Here is a 16770-nt window from a genome sequence, read left to right on the forward strand (position 1 = left end):
TACTGCTTTTTTTTTCTTCTCTTTTCTTAATGGCTTAGTTTTGAAGAGGCTGTTTGTAAACTTATGTTGGGGTGATAATCTCCAGCAAATGCCAAGCTGGTTTAAAAAGCAAACTCCTGAACATTCACAAGGACCTATTGTAAGTGTGCTGGAAATACTTGGAAAATACTATAACCTTTAAATTGTGCTCGGCTGTATTGTCAATTGCCAGTGGTGTACTCCAGACAAGCTGCTCCCCTGAAGTCTCACTAAAGTCTGTAGAAACCTATTTCATGTTAGATTTATAAGTTTGCGCCCCTTTTGACTCCATCAAATTAAAGCTTTTTTTTTTTTAATAAAAAAAAAAGATGGATGTATTCTAGTTACATGAAGACGAAGACTCCATGTAGTGAGATAATCTACCTGTGATCTGCTGCCAGATTCGCTGAGACATAGTTCAAGGTAAAATGTCTTTAGAGATCTGAAGTAGTAGATTACCAGCAAAGAAAACATTCCTGTTTCCTTATCTTAGAGAGACTGGTTTCCTGCTAGTTGTGGATCCTCCTCCTGCATTAAGTAGTAAAATACCCTTGTTCAGCATTTTTTTATTTAATCTTGTAGCGATAATGGAGGTTATGTATAATCTCTGTGGCTGTTCAAATTCCCTTTTGGGCTCCCACAGTGGGTAGTACTGGAGTTCTTACAGTATCATAAGAGATGACTCCATAGCACACTAATTATATAGGTTTTTCAAAGTACTTTGAAGATGAGAAGTGCTGTATCAGTGCAACTCCAGGTATTATTATTATTTATATAGCTTACACAATAATTAATGGAAACCTAGCTTTAAGTCCCTTTGGGACTAAGGTGGGAGGAAGATTTGGACAAACTCCACGTCCTCGCACTTTCACTGCATCTGGCTAAGGTAGATAACTAGCATTCTGAGTTCCTCTGCTGTGTTCCTTACTTACAAAATACTGTGAAAGAGAAAGTGATTGAAGCAAAACCAGATACAAAATCACCTTCTAAGCTGTCAGCCAAAACTTATTTTTGTTAAAGTATTTAATATCTGTGAGATTCATTCTAAATGAAATTAATAGAATTAATTCACTCATTCTGAATGAACGAAATTGGAGAAACAATTCCAGCTTGTTAGCAAAATAGGAGAAACACCAGCTTGCTAATTAATAGATATTTAATGGAATAGGATACTCTAAGATATTTGAGTGCTCCTTACCACATGATGCAAGGGAAAAATAACCACTACAGACAGCTTTTTCAATACAAAACGTTAAATACCTGTTGCATAAGTGAAATGCAGAAAAGAAGTGGGCAGGGGGACAGGATGGTTGGATGGGAGGAGTGGAGATGATGATGAAGATAAGAGGATATTACAGCCTTCAGCTGAAGCCCCAGCCAGAATGGAAGAAGGATGAATTTCTACAGTTTTCACGATCACCCATGCTGAAATCCCTTCACACCTTTACAGCTACAGTTTTCAGGAGAAGGAATGGTGATTGACTAGTTTGCCTCAATTCTACAGGAAACCCTACAGGAAACAATCAGGATCCACTGTCTCTGCTCACACACCCTTTGACAGCGCTAATTGAACAGGCACCCTACTGCTGAGGGATGAATGCTGCAGTCAGTCCAAAGTCCATAGAGCTGGCGGGTACCAACACCAAAATGGAGGCAGAATAAATTCCTCAGAAGTTGCCCTAGACCTCAGCAAGTTACACAGGGCCCACGGATTCATGGTTGGATCCTTTGTGTGCCACTGAAATAAAACTACAGGGACTTGAATAAAATAAGGTACTAAGTAAAGCTCAGAGCAGAGTGTTCATCTCACGTCACTCAACAGCAATTCCTTGTCCTCAACAGAAGTACACCGGGTCAGACCAGGTAGGATTCTTGCCTGCGTAATACTGCGCCTCCGCACACAAACCCCAGGTGACAATCTTAAAGCTGGCTATATATTCAGCTTCCAAACAACTATGATTCGTCTCCCAAATGCATGGCAGAGTACTCCCAGTGAAACACTTTGAAGTAGTGATGCATAGATAATTTTGAATATTCCCCTTTGAATAGGGAAATTCAAAGTGTAAGCAGAACCTGTGTTTTGAAGAGGTCTCCCTTTGGAGGGTGTCCTATTATATGTAAATACCACTCAGAATAGCATGCAAATACGGTCATTAGTGAAGGTTTGAACTTTTTCAGAACTTCAATTTTGAGCCAAGCTACTTCAGCCTTCAAAGGCAGCAAACTCTATGACTCAGCAGAAGCTGAGACTGAAAAAGCCTGTTTCAGCAAGGACCGGTGGTTTTAAGATGCTAAAGCATCCAGAGGCTTTTCTAATCCCTTAAGCCATTTTCCATGCTGTTTTCCTATTCAGTTAGTTGCAGACACATAAAAGAGAACTACTGCTTATCCTGTGATTGCATTGTTTTTCTATCAATTGTCATTGCATTTCCGTACATATTTGGGACTGCTTATTGTTTCCCCAACAGAGCTTACATTATAGGTGGAAAAAGAAGGAGGAAGAGGAGGATGCAAAGGTTCCTACTGAAGCAAAGCTCACAGAATTGCTGCTGAGAACAAAGGCGCGTTCAGAAGCATGGAAAAATTGCTCAGGTGTTTGGAATATGAAAACCTTTCTAACATGGACGAGAAGAGGCAAAGTGAAGATTTCACTCCTCAGCTGCCTGACCCAGGAGTTAGACACATATTACAGAGTACACTCTCTTATGTAGTCCTGTGTAAATTTCACATGGACATCACATAACCGTGTTTTATTACATTTACAGAGTTCATGTATGTTTGTAAAAACCCAAACTTTTAGGTTACTATTCATAAACTTCCCTCTGCATTGAGTTATAGTAAAAAGAAAGTTGTGAGGAAACAGTATGATTACACATATTCAAGTGGTCACCATTCAAGACTTAGTAGTTTATACCCATAAGCTTTCCCTTTGCAGTTACATCAGTGAAAATTAGATGTCATAATATATCTTTCTGGATCCGATCTGTTTACGTCTCACATTGAGAACTTCTTTTACATTGATTTAATTGACTGAAACTCTGAAACTCATGTGGGCATTTTCTGTCAGTTCTAATGGGAAGTATGCAACTGCGGTCTAGGCTTTTTTTAAGGAGCAATTTAAATGTCTGAACATTCTCCCTTTTATACTGATCTAAGCTCACATGTCTCATTTGGTTATGCACATTTCCTCAACACAGAAGCAGAGACAGGTCTTTTTAAGTGACAAAAGAGTCCACAATCACCAGAAAGCCATTACTTTTGACCAGCTTACTCCCTTGGCTGTGTATTACTAACCCAGTACAGCTCGTCCCAGACTCTCTGCCTCTAGCTTCTAGCACTATGCTTCCTCAGAACTTAAAAGGAGTTAACACAAAATGATCACTGTAAAAACATGTCTGTCTTTGCCCAAGATGCCTTTGCATTGCAAATTCTTGCTAGCTAGTAAGCCAGATGCAGGATGTTGGCTACCATAAAAGAGCGAGGGCAAGCATTTTGGAGGCAGTTGGTTTTACCAGATTACTGAGCAGCGGTATCTATTTAAAACACTTTCTAGACACAGTAGCCATACATAATTCTTATCATGTATACATGCGCAGTTCTGTATTGCTTCATAGGGTCTCCTGGTAGTGCTGCATGTTAGGAAGTATTTAAGACAAGTTTAAGACAAGCATTCTTTTTTTGTGTTTAACAAAATACCTTTTAAATAAGTACAGGAACCAGTAAGCTCTTCCTGTTTCAATCTAGTGATGTGCTAGCATCATGTAAATTACATCTGACACACTTTCCAGGACTGACAGAGTCTGGGTGTGATTATATCCTTGGGCACAGTCAAAAGCACGTGGTTTAAGTCAGGGAAAGGCAGCCATCTCTTCGCAGAGCTGATCTTACAGCCCTGTGTTTCTGGAGCCATTATGTTAGAATAAATTAGAATAAAATGGAAGACCCTCAAATAGTTTCAAGGGACTGAGCCAGAATACATCTAGGTAGTGATTTCTCAGACATGACTTCTGGCCTTATTGTCTATGTTGGCAGTAGAAACGAAAGTAATGTAGGAGTAGCTTCAACAGCTCTGTACCATCAGAGAACTGCTTTTTTGCCAGAGAAATCCTCAAGGGCCTCAGTAGTCAGAGTCCTCTAGCAGAACTAACTGCAAATAGCATGAGAAGGAAAGGGAGACAACTTCAAGGATATTATGGTCAATCTGACTATTTGTATAATACACTGCATTAAAAAAATATTGTATATTAAAGGTAGTTCATGAGTTCAGTAGAAGGCTTCTTCCTTCCAGGTTTGGATTAGCAGTAAATAGAGATAAAATGTTCTACAGGAGGAAAGTAAATCCTATTTTTGGCCCTATTTTGTTAAAATTCTGGAAAAGGGAGCAGTGGTAATCATGAAGGAGTTACAAGAAGAATGAAAAGTAGTCCTGACCCAGTGGGGTAGAAACAGACCACCAAAATTAGAGGAAGTTTTGATCTGACATACCCAGACCTCCACACTAAACGGTCAAGGTAACTTCAGATCTGGATCAACTCCCAGATCAGAGCTACAAAACTCTACACCTTACATTAATACCTTTTTTTTCTTTTCTTTTCTCTTTTCTTTTCTTTTTTTCTTTTTTTTCTCTTTTCTTTTCTTTTCTTTTCTTTTCTTTTCTTTTCTTTTCTTTTCTTTTCTTTTCTTTTCTTTTCTTTTCTTTTTTGCTTGAATTGATACCAAGCTGCAGAGAAATTCTGAGGGAAACACCAGCATGGTGGTCATGTGTCATCATCAGTGCAGACAGCCGTGGTTCTGGAACAGTGAGATGAGTACATAATTTACAAATGACCAATTTCAGGTGGTGTGACAGGTACGCTCACAAAGTTTGTTCTGCTTCTCAACTGTTACTGTAGTTTCCACTTTAAATATGGAAATTTCTAAATTAGGAAATAACCTCCAGTATGTGCTTACTGTATTTAAAACATCTGGAAATTACATGACCTGCATATAGATTTTAGGCTGTCTGTAGCTTGTCCTTCTAACTTTACTCTTTACAAACATTTCAGATTATTGGGCAGGGCGGGATCCTTAGGATGTATTTGTCTTTTTCCAAAATACTTCTACACAAAACATTAAGGCAAATTTGAAATACTTAACAGGTTTTGAATTTGGGGGTTCTTGCTGTTTTGTTTGTAACCCAGCTTTTGTTCTAATTACCTTCAGGGATGTATTTTCACATCTTTTCCAATTTGAATTCAATATCTAACATATCCTTCTACAGAGGTTAAGTATGTACTAGCATTGTATCACACATTAATTTTTTGCCAGCTGCAGACAATGCAACTGCTGCTGCAGAGATGCACTGGGATAAAGCATACAAAGAATGAGATGAATGGCACACAAAATTATGTCACTGTGATGGCTTTGAAGTGTACAATAAAAATACACTCCACAGAAATAAATCTAGGCTGGAGAAATGGTCCATGGGACGTCTTTACCTTACACACACACACACACACACACACACACACATGCATTTCCACCAAAAAAATCACTCTGATAACCTTGGCACTGGAGTGCCAATCTCTTATCAGTTGTCCAAGATGCCCCAAGGAATCGAGTACTTGATTTGGGATGTACCTGACAATCAGCCTATCTAGGAGATACTAGATTTTGTCTCAGGGTAAGCCCTCCTCTGCATGTTTCTATATCCACCTTTCCAAGGGCATGATTTTCACAAAATGCTTGGAATGCCCTTCCTGTGTACAGATGACCTAGGACAAGCCAGCTTAAGTATGACTCATTGTTATTATTTCAGGAATACTTCAAGGAGTCTTTCCTTGTGCTGGTGTTTGTGTAGTATCTCTCAAAGCTGTAAATCTACTATCACAGTCCTGCTTATTTTTCCCCTTCTTTACTAATAGCAGTGGAAACAATTTGGACAAATTGGCAAGCAAATTTGAAAACAGAAAGCTATATCATAACTGCATGACCATTGTATTTTGATCTTTCAGGTAAAAAAAAAGGAGTTGAACCATCCTTCCTTTAGAGTCCAATGATGGAAAGCCAAGCACTACGTGCCTTCATCAGTGACAGGGACCTAAATGGTGAAGCAGTAGACAGTACATTAAATCCCAGCCTTATCAAAGTCAGTACCTTTCTCCCATTGACTTTGAAAGAATGAGATTTAATTCCAGAAATTGAAATGTCAATCAAGCAATTTGATGACATGGAGAAATGTAAACTAGAGGCAACAATTTCAAAATGTTGAATCTAGGCCATATACAAAAATTGCTTGAAATATTAGGTGATAGTATCTTACTACTACCTTTTTAATAATAGTTTGGAAATAAATATGTATATTCTGAGGCTCATGGGAAAATTTTAATTACAGTAGTTCATGCTGGGTATGACTTCGTTCCAGGAGTGGCACAAACGATGCTTGTTTTTTCCAGTGTTGTGAGAGTATCTCAATCTGGTCCCGCAAATTTCAGTTCAAAGTAAACCCAGATGGATTAAATCAAGAATACTGCTGAAATGCAGTGACTGGGAAAAAAAAAATGAGAGGGAAGGAATGAGTTTGTATTATAACAATAAGACTGAGACAAAAGGTATATGGACATATAAAACAGTAAAAGACAATTAGAAAATATATTTATACTAAATTAAGACTTTATTGACTAACGTTCTCCAGACAACACGATCCAATGGACTATGGCTGCATACATGCAATGAAGTTGAACACAACAGCAGTTTAACATGGAATGTCAAACAAATTAATATAATGTATTAAATGAAACAATTTATCTGTGTTGCTGCAAAATGAAACCAAGCTATGCATTTCCTTGGTCAACCTGTGTTCAGCTAAAAGGCTATGCATTTGAAGAAACTGGTAGATTTCTTTAGCATATATTTCAAATAAATTAGCTAGAATTGTACTCTTTAAAAATCCTTTCAACTTCACTTGCATTTCAAACAAAACCTACGTGTAAACACTAAAGTTGCTAGAGTCATCTAGAAAGACCTAACTGTCAAACTCAGAGTGGACATTACAGTTCAGTAAATGTGAGTATTTAGAACAAGAAAAATACCAGTTACTGCAAAAGTCATGTAGGCATTTTTATTATTAATCCAGCACAAAGCATTTTTTCTAAGTTTCTCACATAAAAGACTAAAGCTTGCTTACAGTACTACATCTTCTATCATTCAAGCATCATTATTACCTATCAGGGAGATTGGCTAGATGACCTAATGGGTCTTTTCCACCCCTAACTTCTACAAAAAGAAAATCATTCATGCCAGCAAGAACATGGTTCGCTACATCTTGGGCTTGATCCTGTAGCCTTCGTTCAGGCAAAACTCCCACTGGCTTAAAAGAGAGGTTTTCCAGACCAAGACATCCAGGATTAGACCCTTTCAATTTTTTATTTTTAAAAAAAGCATCCATTTAGGATACATGGAAATTATTCTATAGAATTAAAAAAAAATATGACATGTGCTTCACTTGCATTGAAGGATTCAGAGAATGTAAACACCATAGTGGCCCACACCTTCAAATATCCAAGAGAAAGTGTCAACTGCAAGTAATATGTGTGCGTTTATTTCTCAATGTATGCTTCTGAGGGTGTTCTGTGTATACTTTTACCTCCACGTCCACACACACGCACACCCTTAATATACACATAAAGGTGTGATGAAATTCACTAAAGGCAGTTGCTTGCCTGTCTCATGCTTAAATCTGCAAGTGACAGCAAACTGGGTTTTAGATGATGCTAATTAAGACTGTACGTGAGCAGCAGGACACAAATATCGCTGTGGGCAAGAGAGCGTGTTTGCCAGTTCTATGAGTGTGGACCCATCCCACTTACGCACATCACAAAATCTACCTGCGTGAAGGGCTGGAAAAGCAGGTGACCAAAGTATTTCTTGGTGGGCCATATCTGAAATTTGAGTCGAGTGATTCAGAGGCTGTAGATTGTCCTTACAGGAGCCTTTTGACAACCTGGAGGACCACGCATGAAAGTTTACCTTCAAAGTGCACTTTCTAAGAATGGAATGTTCTTGACAGGGAAATGATCAGAGGCAAGCCTGGATTTTTTTGCTTGTTGAATAGGAAAAATGTTTTCATCTTCAGGCAACACTTCACCCTGACAAATATGAGTTCAGTTGTTATTGGGTTTTAGTATTACAGAAGATTCTTTAGAAACAAACATGATAGTACACACATACACTCAGATATTTACAGCCTTTCTAGAAAAACAACCCCCTACCTTAGTACTGACTACCTATCTTTTTCCTTTTTTTTTTTTTTTAGTATTTAAATTCTTTAAACCAGCTACATTAAATACCAATGTGTACTGTACCACCCCACACCAACCCCACATCCCCCAAAAACCAGCAAATATTTTAAAAGTTTGTTTGCTTGTTTGTTTTTATGATTTTTAAAATCTCCTGCTTGAGACTGTTAAGTACCACCTCCACTGGAATAAGATCAGCACTGACTGCATCTTCCAATGCACGTCGTTTCATAGTTGAGCAAGTACTGCAGCTAGAAGCTTAGATCTCCAGGTCGTCGGGTCGAGGCCTGCTGCTGGCTCGGCTGCTGGCTCTGCTGGGAGGCCTCTGGTCCACAATGGTGAGGGGTTGCAGCTCGTGTCCCGATGCCAGTTTTTTAGTGTTCTGGTGCTCATCGGAGAAGTCGAAGGGCTGGGCGTGAGAGTTGGAGATGGTGCTGCCAGCCTGCCCCATTCTGTTTTGCTCTGCGCTGTAGTTGGCCCAGTTTTGCTCACTGGCTTGCTTATTGTAGTTACGACAGGAGGAATTGTTCCTGTCTCCAGTAACGAGCTTGTACCCTGGGGGAGACATGGGAGACAAGGGGGCGGTTGGTGAGGAGCAGCCATTGTAATAAGCATATTTGGGGGAGCCACAGTCCTTGGAAGGGCTCATGGCACCGCTGTGGGAGTAGGGGTCGGTTTTCCCTTTCACACGATCCTTGACACCCTTGAAGAACACGTAGAAAAGCTCGATGATATTCAAGGCAAGAGACACCAAGGACACAACCAGCATGAAGAGGATGAAGATGGTTTTCTCAGTTGGACGGGAGAGGAAACAGTCCACTCTGTGTGGGCATGGGTCTCGCTCACAGGTGTAGATGGCGTTCAGGCTAAACCCATAGATGTACCACTGTATCAGCAAGAAAGCCACCTCAAAGACAGATTTAAACAGGATGCTGATGATGTAAGTACGGAGCAGTCCCCCGCGCATCTTCACTTTGCCATGCTCTTCGATCCCATACTTGAATTTCTTAATTTCTATTTGCTTGAGGTGCATATCCACATTCACACCATCATTTTGGACCACCTTGAGTTCTTCTTCTCTTTTGTTCAGCTTCTCTTCCTTCCTCATTACGTAGAACACATGTGCCAGGTACAAAAGGGTAGGTACAGACACAAATATGATCTGCAGAACCCAGAAGCGTACATGGGAGATGGGGAAGGACTTGTCATAGCAGACATTCTCGCAACCAGGCTGTTGAGTGTTGCACCGGAAGGCAGACTGTTCATCTCCCCAAGCAGATTCAACTGCTGTCCCCAATAGCAAGATTCGGAAAATAAAGAGGACAGACAGCCACACTTTCCCTCCTGCAGTAGAATAGGCTTGGACCTTGTCAAGAAGTTTTCCCAAGGCGCTCCAATCACCCATCTTCACAGGATGCTGGCTAAAGAAGGACACAAAGGAAAAAAAAAAAGAAAAAAAAAAGAAAAAAGCGATGATTAAGACAGAACTTCAATACCTTTGAAACACTGAATCACAGATCGATGCTAAAAGAGTAGCGATGTCAGCTTTGTTTTAATTCATGTGTTTTACATGTTCTGATGAGAAACCAGAGTTTTAGTTAGTCTGCAGGTGGGGTGGGAAATCAGGGAAACTGAAAAGAGAAAGTAACGCATAATGTCTCAGAGCACAATAAAGAAAGAGGTTTCTAATTTCACTCCAGTTTTCAAGAAGTCTATGACAACCCTTAGTTGCCATTGTGGTTGTCTGGGCTTCCTCGGTGGCAGCCTCAGTTCCAGGGATCTACACCTGCCTCAGGCAGAAGACAGCCATGACACACTGCTGGAGCAGGGCGTGGGAGCATGTAGTAGCGCTGCCTGCATGTGCCAGAAATACATGAAAGACTTCTCTCTTTCAGCATGGATCATTCACGGTAGCCTTTATGTTCAGTCTCTAGGACAGTAAGAAAGCAAACCACAGTATAACCCAAATACAAAAGATTATACTAAGTTATGTTAGGGTTGGACACCTAAAATTCTACCATTGCAAAATATGTGCTGTTTTTCCGACAGCAACATTAAACTGAGCTCTTGCACATGGCTACATTGTAATACATTTAAGAGTATAGTTCCTAATGCTGTCAAGTTTATACTACAATCACCTTCAGAAAAAACTTGCTATCTACATAAAGTTTATACATTAGTATTTGCCGCACAAAGATCAAATTTAGCATTCTTCGCCTATAGTTTTATGAAGGAATCAAAAATAGTAAATACACGAAGCACAGCTGAGCTCATGTTACCATATTGGTAACTGGTTTCCTGTTTATCTGTGGCTTGCTTAATTCACTGTAATTTCAGCTTTGTATTTGCATCTTTTTGTATTTAAATTCCTTCACTTAGTTCTGAAAGGGAAAAAGATTTAGCAAGAAAAAAAAAGGTAAATGAACTCTTTCTGTTTTTAAGGCAATTCCTGGCACGCAGTTTGCATTCCAAGTGTTGAACACTGCAAGTTTAAATTGTCTCTCTCCACTTGAGTTTTAAAGTGCGCATTTCTGGGACACAGGCGGCTTCTCGGGGATATCTGGAAATACACAGGATGACATAAAAGAAATGAAATTGTTTATTTGATGCTCTAGATTCCTAGGGAAAAAACAGAGTTTGTTATAGGGATTTTATCAACTGAGGAATGGTAATCTTCTCTGCATAAGAACTTAACATTTTTAACTTGACCCCCCATGAACAAGTATGTGAAATCAGGCACTTGAAAGAAAAATAATGACAAAGTTTCCCTTTTAAAGTAGATACTGCTGGGTATAGGTATTTGTTCCACGCATGCTGAGTAATCCCTTCCTGGTATTAATAGTTTTGATAATGCCCAAACGATTTCCTCCCCGTCACATCATGGATATATTCCCCAGTGAAGGTCATTTATAGGAAAAGCCCTTTTTGGATAATTCATTAAATTGGAAATTTTAGCACCAAGGAGATTTACTTTCAAGAAGCAGTGAGTCACTGGAAACACAAGATTATTATGTCTGGCAAAATCAGGCTTAACAATGGATGCCAAATGCAAACACACTGGTCCTGCCATCGGAAAGAGTCTGAGAGAGTAATGGCAGACAAGCATTTGAAGTACTCGCTCCGCTCCGATAGCTCCGCGATGCCAATTGTCTTTGAACCCCTGAAAAACATCCCAGGGCCATTTCCGCAGTCCACTTAGTCAACTTGCTCTGAAGTCTACCTACTGCCGCACAGACCCTTCCTCCTGTAATTAGTTCTTCACATGAATGAAGGGCCATCAAAGGGCCAGCCTGCTTCAGACTTAAACCTGGAAGCCTCCACTGGGAGGAGGCAAGTACACAGCGTGTTTCTCTCCGGCACATCCCTTCAGCTTTCCTCAGCTTTAGTCCTTCCCAGGAAAGGCTGGTTTGCCTTTCTGGGCTCGGAGTGGCAGAGAAGTCAGGCACACAAGCACAGAGGTCTGGAAAGGCTGAAATGAAATGTGACCATGTTTCTCCTTAGGCTGGGATTGTTAAAACAGAGAACAGCCTGTAACTATACAACACGTGAAGTTTGTTTTAAAGGCAAGCTATTTGCTCCATGTCCTGGAAGCGGCAGTGGACAGAAGGAGCCTTTTTCAAGTAACAGCTTCTTGATTTAATTAGTCAGCTTTCCGATGATTCGAAACTACTGCATTAACAGACTTTCCTCAGACTCAACATATTTTTTTACTGTCTAAATGTTATTTCAGATTGAGAGTTTGATTAAGAAAACAGAGGACGTGTTATTTCTAGGCAGTTATGTGTTGTTTGTTTTTTAATTACACTCCACTCTGGTCCATTAATGCAATGTGATTTACTTCAGGTTTGACCTACTTAATCCCACACCTGCAATATTTTGAGAATTTACTACCTATTTTTTGATTTGCTTCAGCATGCAAAATTGCTAAGTTTCATTTCTGTCCTCTGGCAATATAAACTCTAGGAGGAAACGTTCCATGCTTGAATTACTCATACATAGTTTTGAAAAGCAACTTTTTTTTAAAAGAGATCAGTTACACGCTAGCCTTTGCCAGTAATAAAAAAAAGCCCACATCAATTCAAAACATTGTACTGTTGATCAGATAACCTTGTGGTGGCACAAATATATTATTCCTTGCTTAAGTGGATTCTATTGCTTTATGAAACACAGTACTCTGTTTTGTTGAAAAGAAAATTCATTCATCGGATCTAACGTGTTTATTTTCAGGGCACTGAACAACCATTTTTATTAACTGATTACAGTATCTGTTTTACTAGGTATAAACCAAGGTTTTGTGTCAAACAGTCATTTAAGTAGTCTAGCTTTGTAAATAGTTTGAAATGGATGGCAGATAACCTTTAAAAATAGTTCTTCAGCATTCTGAACTTAAGCTTCTTTTAACACTCCCAAACACCTTAAGTGAGTCCACTGCACGGCACAGGTTGACCTGATCAATTGATACAATTTCGGTACTTCAGAAGCTTAGGGATATGTCTGATGATGAGTATGTGTTTCAGAAGTTCTTACTGATTATTGCTTTACAGGATTATAACCTTTATCTGAGACAGACTAATGCCGGCCTAGTAAACCCTTTAAAATACAGATTTCTTCCAGGTCCTACTGTGTGTGGATAAAGATAGGAAAAAACCCCACAGAGCAGCAGGAGATATGACAGTATTCATCTGCATGGATTTTGGATGACCACATACATAAGAAATTTGATTTGTAAGCCACAATTAAGAAATTCTAGAACTATTTTTTATGGACAGCATTCATCATGTCATCTGGTTCATATTTTCCATGAAGAATAATGCAAACTCAGTGCTGTGGTAACATGCCCAGGTCTGACTACAGTGTTAGGAGGTCACATGCTAGCGGATGGAAGAACAGTAAGGGTTAGAGTGGGATCTAAAATGGGATTGTGCAGCTGAAGCAGTTGGGAAACAGGCCAAAGTTTTGGTTTTCCAACCTTTCCTACCTTTTTATGTGTGCTCCCACACACATTAACAGCCAGCAAAAGAAGATTCTGGACCCTGAACACCAATCAGCTTGAGCATTTCCCCAAAGCAACCAGTACTGCAGAAAAAGCAGCTAAGATGTACAGCTGATGGGATTTGGATGAGTTGGAACAGGGAAGGCTAGTTTCCTGAAATGTTACAAAAAAATCAGCAAATGTCTTCCAGACATTCCCCTGGGAAGGTGTAGCTCGTTTGTCAGTCTGCAGATGAACTTCAGTTCATTTCATCCACCGGACAAAGATTACGCACTAAATGGTTGCATTAACAATTTAAAGTGTCACAACTGTGTGTTCTTTTTGTTATCTGCTAGTACTGCAGGCGGCCAGCCATCAGCGGACCTACCCCACAGCCCCTGCCTCTCCTGTGCTGTACCCTCTCCACCTAAATTAGTTGTAAAGCATAGTTACAAAAGCAACTGTAAACACTTTCTTGGACGTTCTCTAGCTGTACAAGTCAGGTCTACCCTCTGTATCACTGCCCAGATTCATCCCTTCTCTCCTGACTCACTTCGGAATTAAGAGAAGAAATGTTGAATTCCCTGAGGGGGCCCGGGCCCTCTGATGCTCCTGGTTGTGGATTTTGAAATCTGGATTTCTAAAACATACGTGTGGTATAAACAACAGCCTCCACATGAGATAAATTCAGTGGGTAGCATGGGGAGGGAATACCAGACACAAGGGGAAAAAAAAAAAAAAAAAAAAAAAAAAAAAAAAAAAAAAAAAAAAAGAGCGCAACGTATCTGATGAAAGAGATACATTGCTCAATGTCATCTAACCTTCCTCGTGCCCACAGGAATCCTTGGCCTAAACCGATGTTCATTTCGGAGACAAATAAAACTAATCTTTCAGGCTTGCATAATATGAGAGCTTAGATAACTTTACAGCGTTGAATCTGTTTGCGCTCCCGAGTGTATAAGCATTCAGATTTATGTGGCGAGTCGAACTCCTTGTGTCCCTCTCTCCCCTTTCCTGAACTCAGCCTGCTGTTCACCCTTCTCCCATTTGTATGCTCCTTAGGTATCATGGGTCAGTGCCAGTGTTTGGCTTTGAAGTTTCTGAAGGAAACACTTCAGTAAACATCCCAAAGACTAGAGGCTTAAATTCTGTACTGTAGTGTGCTGTCCAGATGTTAAAAATGGCAGGATGAAAGCTTCACGCAAGTTCTCCAACTTGCTCCCTATGCACACACACGCACGCACACAGAAGTCAGGCACAAGGTGCCCGTAGCTCATTTTTGTCCCCATTACCAGGGGGTTTATCATAAATCTCACACACAACCACCACAAGGAACTCCTCAGACAAAATACGCTCGCTGGTTATCTCAAAGCAAAATGTGAGGACACGCATAAGCACACGATATTCTGATTTAAGAGGAGGAACGTGTTACTCAATAAGATGGACTGTGTTTTGTCTTTCAGCTGAAGGCTCTTTTTCCTGCCTTCCCCTGTTGCTCTTTAACTAATGGCAAGCAGCAGGCAACAACTGCTGTAAAGAACCACTCCAAGTCTTGCAATGTAAAAAGCTTTTTAGTTCTCCAAGAGATGCTGCTCAAGAAGCATTTTTTCTCTGCATTTAAGTATTTGAGCCTTCAAGGTAATATAAAGGGAATGCGTCACATTGGGATTATGACACATATTGTGGATATTCTTGCACGGTTCTTCCTAGACAACTTTCATTTATATCTACCCAAGACTTTCACAGACATTGCCAACGTGGTAAGGCATAGCGTGCTATCTCACATTCCTGCTCTAAAATCCCTCACCGAGGTTGCTAAAACAGAGTAACTATATACAAACCAGGTTAAAAATCCGTAACCCACGTCTGGGTTTTATCACATCTATTTTAAAAGAAAAGGGGAAAACTTATCTGGAAGACCACGTGAAAGTCACCACTTTAGTAGCTGCAGCATTTAACAAAGCACCTAATTAAGAACCTTGCTCTGCACAAACTATTAGGCATCAATGAGGATTTCCACATGAAAGCAAGATATGTGGGGCAAAAATGGGACGCACTGGGGACAAGGTCTCCCTGTTACTGACTTCTGATGCAATTTCTGTACAAGAGAGGAGGACCAAAGCACACCTCGAGTTTTTCTTTACAGGAGCTCATTTAGTCTGGGGCACAGAGGAGCGATTTCACCCAAACACCAGCAACAAGTCTGCAACTTAGCCCTGCAGTTACAACTCCACCGCAGCTTCTCCAATGGAACAAGGTTAAAAGTTATAAAAGTGTAATGTTGGAAGAAATGTAGAGAAACGGGACGAAAGAAAGCAAGGAATTCCTACAAGTTTGAAAGTAACACTTTAAGAGAACTTACACTTCTATAGATGTGTATTTTTAAACAAGTTCAACCATCAGCACAATAACACGGAATTCTTAGGGTGGAGGAAAAAAAAAAGTGTGGCAAAAAAAGTGATACACTAAAAGATGAAAAAGGAAAACTTTCAACTTACCCTTGCTGATCAGCAGTGAAACTGGATCAGAACACTTCTTTGGAGGATTGAAGTAAAATGGAAGAGCACGTTCAGGCACTCAGACCTGCCTATTTAAAGTTTAAAAGTCTACTGCTGTTTTGTATTTTTCATCCTTCCTTCCCCACTAATGAAAGAAAAGTGCTGATACCTCGTAAAAGTTTTTTCTAACTTGGAACACTGGGAGAGCTTTTAACAAGTTTTCAAGCCTCTGACTGCGAGAGAGGAGGGGAGAGGGAGGGGTGGCAGCCAGGGGGAGGGGCGCGCTGCTAATGGAGAGGAGGAAGGTGGGGGAGGAGGGAAAGAACTGAAGGCGCAGCAAAAACCAGCCCGAGGAAAAGGAGCGAGCGAAGGCATGAAAGTCCACTCTTGCTGATGTAACAAAACAAATATAAGGGCAGTCAGCACCCCCCGCCCCCGCCCCGGTCACTGGCGGCACCTGGGTGGCACGGTATCCAGACCCGGGCTTGCCCGGGACAGATGAAACAACTTAGCGCTCTGCTGTGCACCGGGAGTTTCGCTACAGGGAAAGGGAAAAACGCGTGAAATGGGTAACCAGCATGAACCTCCCGGACGTAGGGGCTGTCTCCGTTCCCTCCTCGCCACCACGTAGGAGGGATGCCCTTTCAAGCCCTCTCTGCTTTTTGTTGTCAGCACAGCTTTGTTTACTTAGGTCAGCTTCCTTTACGTGCACACATGAAAGTACACACCAGAAGCAGCCTGTTTGTTTCTACAAGAGATACCCATCACTCTTTTTTTTTAATTATTATTTCTGTGTGTGTGTTTGCCCGTGTCCATCCTATGGGAGAAATGAAGAAATGATCTCACATTCCAGGAAACTCTTTCCAGGAAACTTCAGAAAATAAAGCATAGTACAGAGAATCAGTCTTCAATAGTAAGAAGCAATGCTCCCGATAATTTCTGAGCGCATTTTACAGACTAAAAGCATGTTCCAAAACTGATCTATTCAATTAGAAGAAAACTAATT

At 40.4% G+C, this 16770-nt stretch overlaps 1 protein-coding gene across 1 annotated transcript; it reads right to left on the minus strand.

Annotated features, from left to right (window-relative positions):
- Nucleotides 1-6647: 6647 nt before the first annotated feature.
- Nucleotides 6648-16143, minus strand: GJA1 (gap junction protein alpha 1). The gene is made up of 2 exons (XM_056344041.1): nt 15765-16143; nt 6648-9715 (listed from the first exon to the last, which is right to left on the minus strand). The coding sequence occupies exon 2, from the start codon at nt 9697-9699 to the stop codon at nt 8554-8556; it is 1146 nt and encodes a 381-aa protein (XP_056200016.1). The 5' UTR covers nt 9700-9715; nt 15765-16143; the 3' UTR covers nt 6648-8553.
- Nucleotides 16144-16770: the final 627 nt, after the last annotated feature.

This window comes from Falco biarmicus, chromosome 6, assembly GCF_023638135.1.
Source record: "Falco biarmicus isolate bFalBia1 chromosome 6, bFalBia1.pri, whole genome shotgun sequence".
NCBI classification, from domain to species: Eukaryota; Metazoa; Chordata; class Aves; order Falconiformes; family Falconidae; genus Falco; species Falco biarmicus.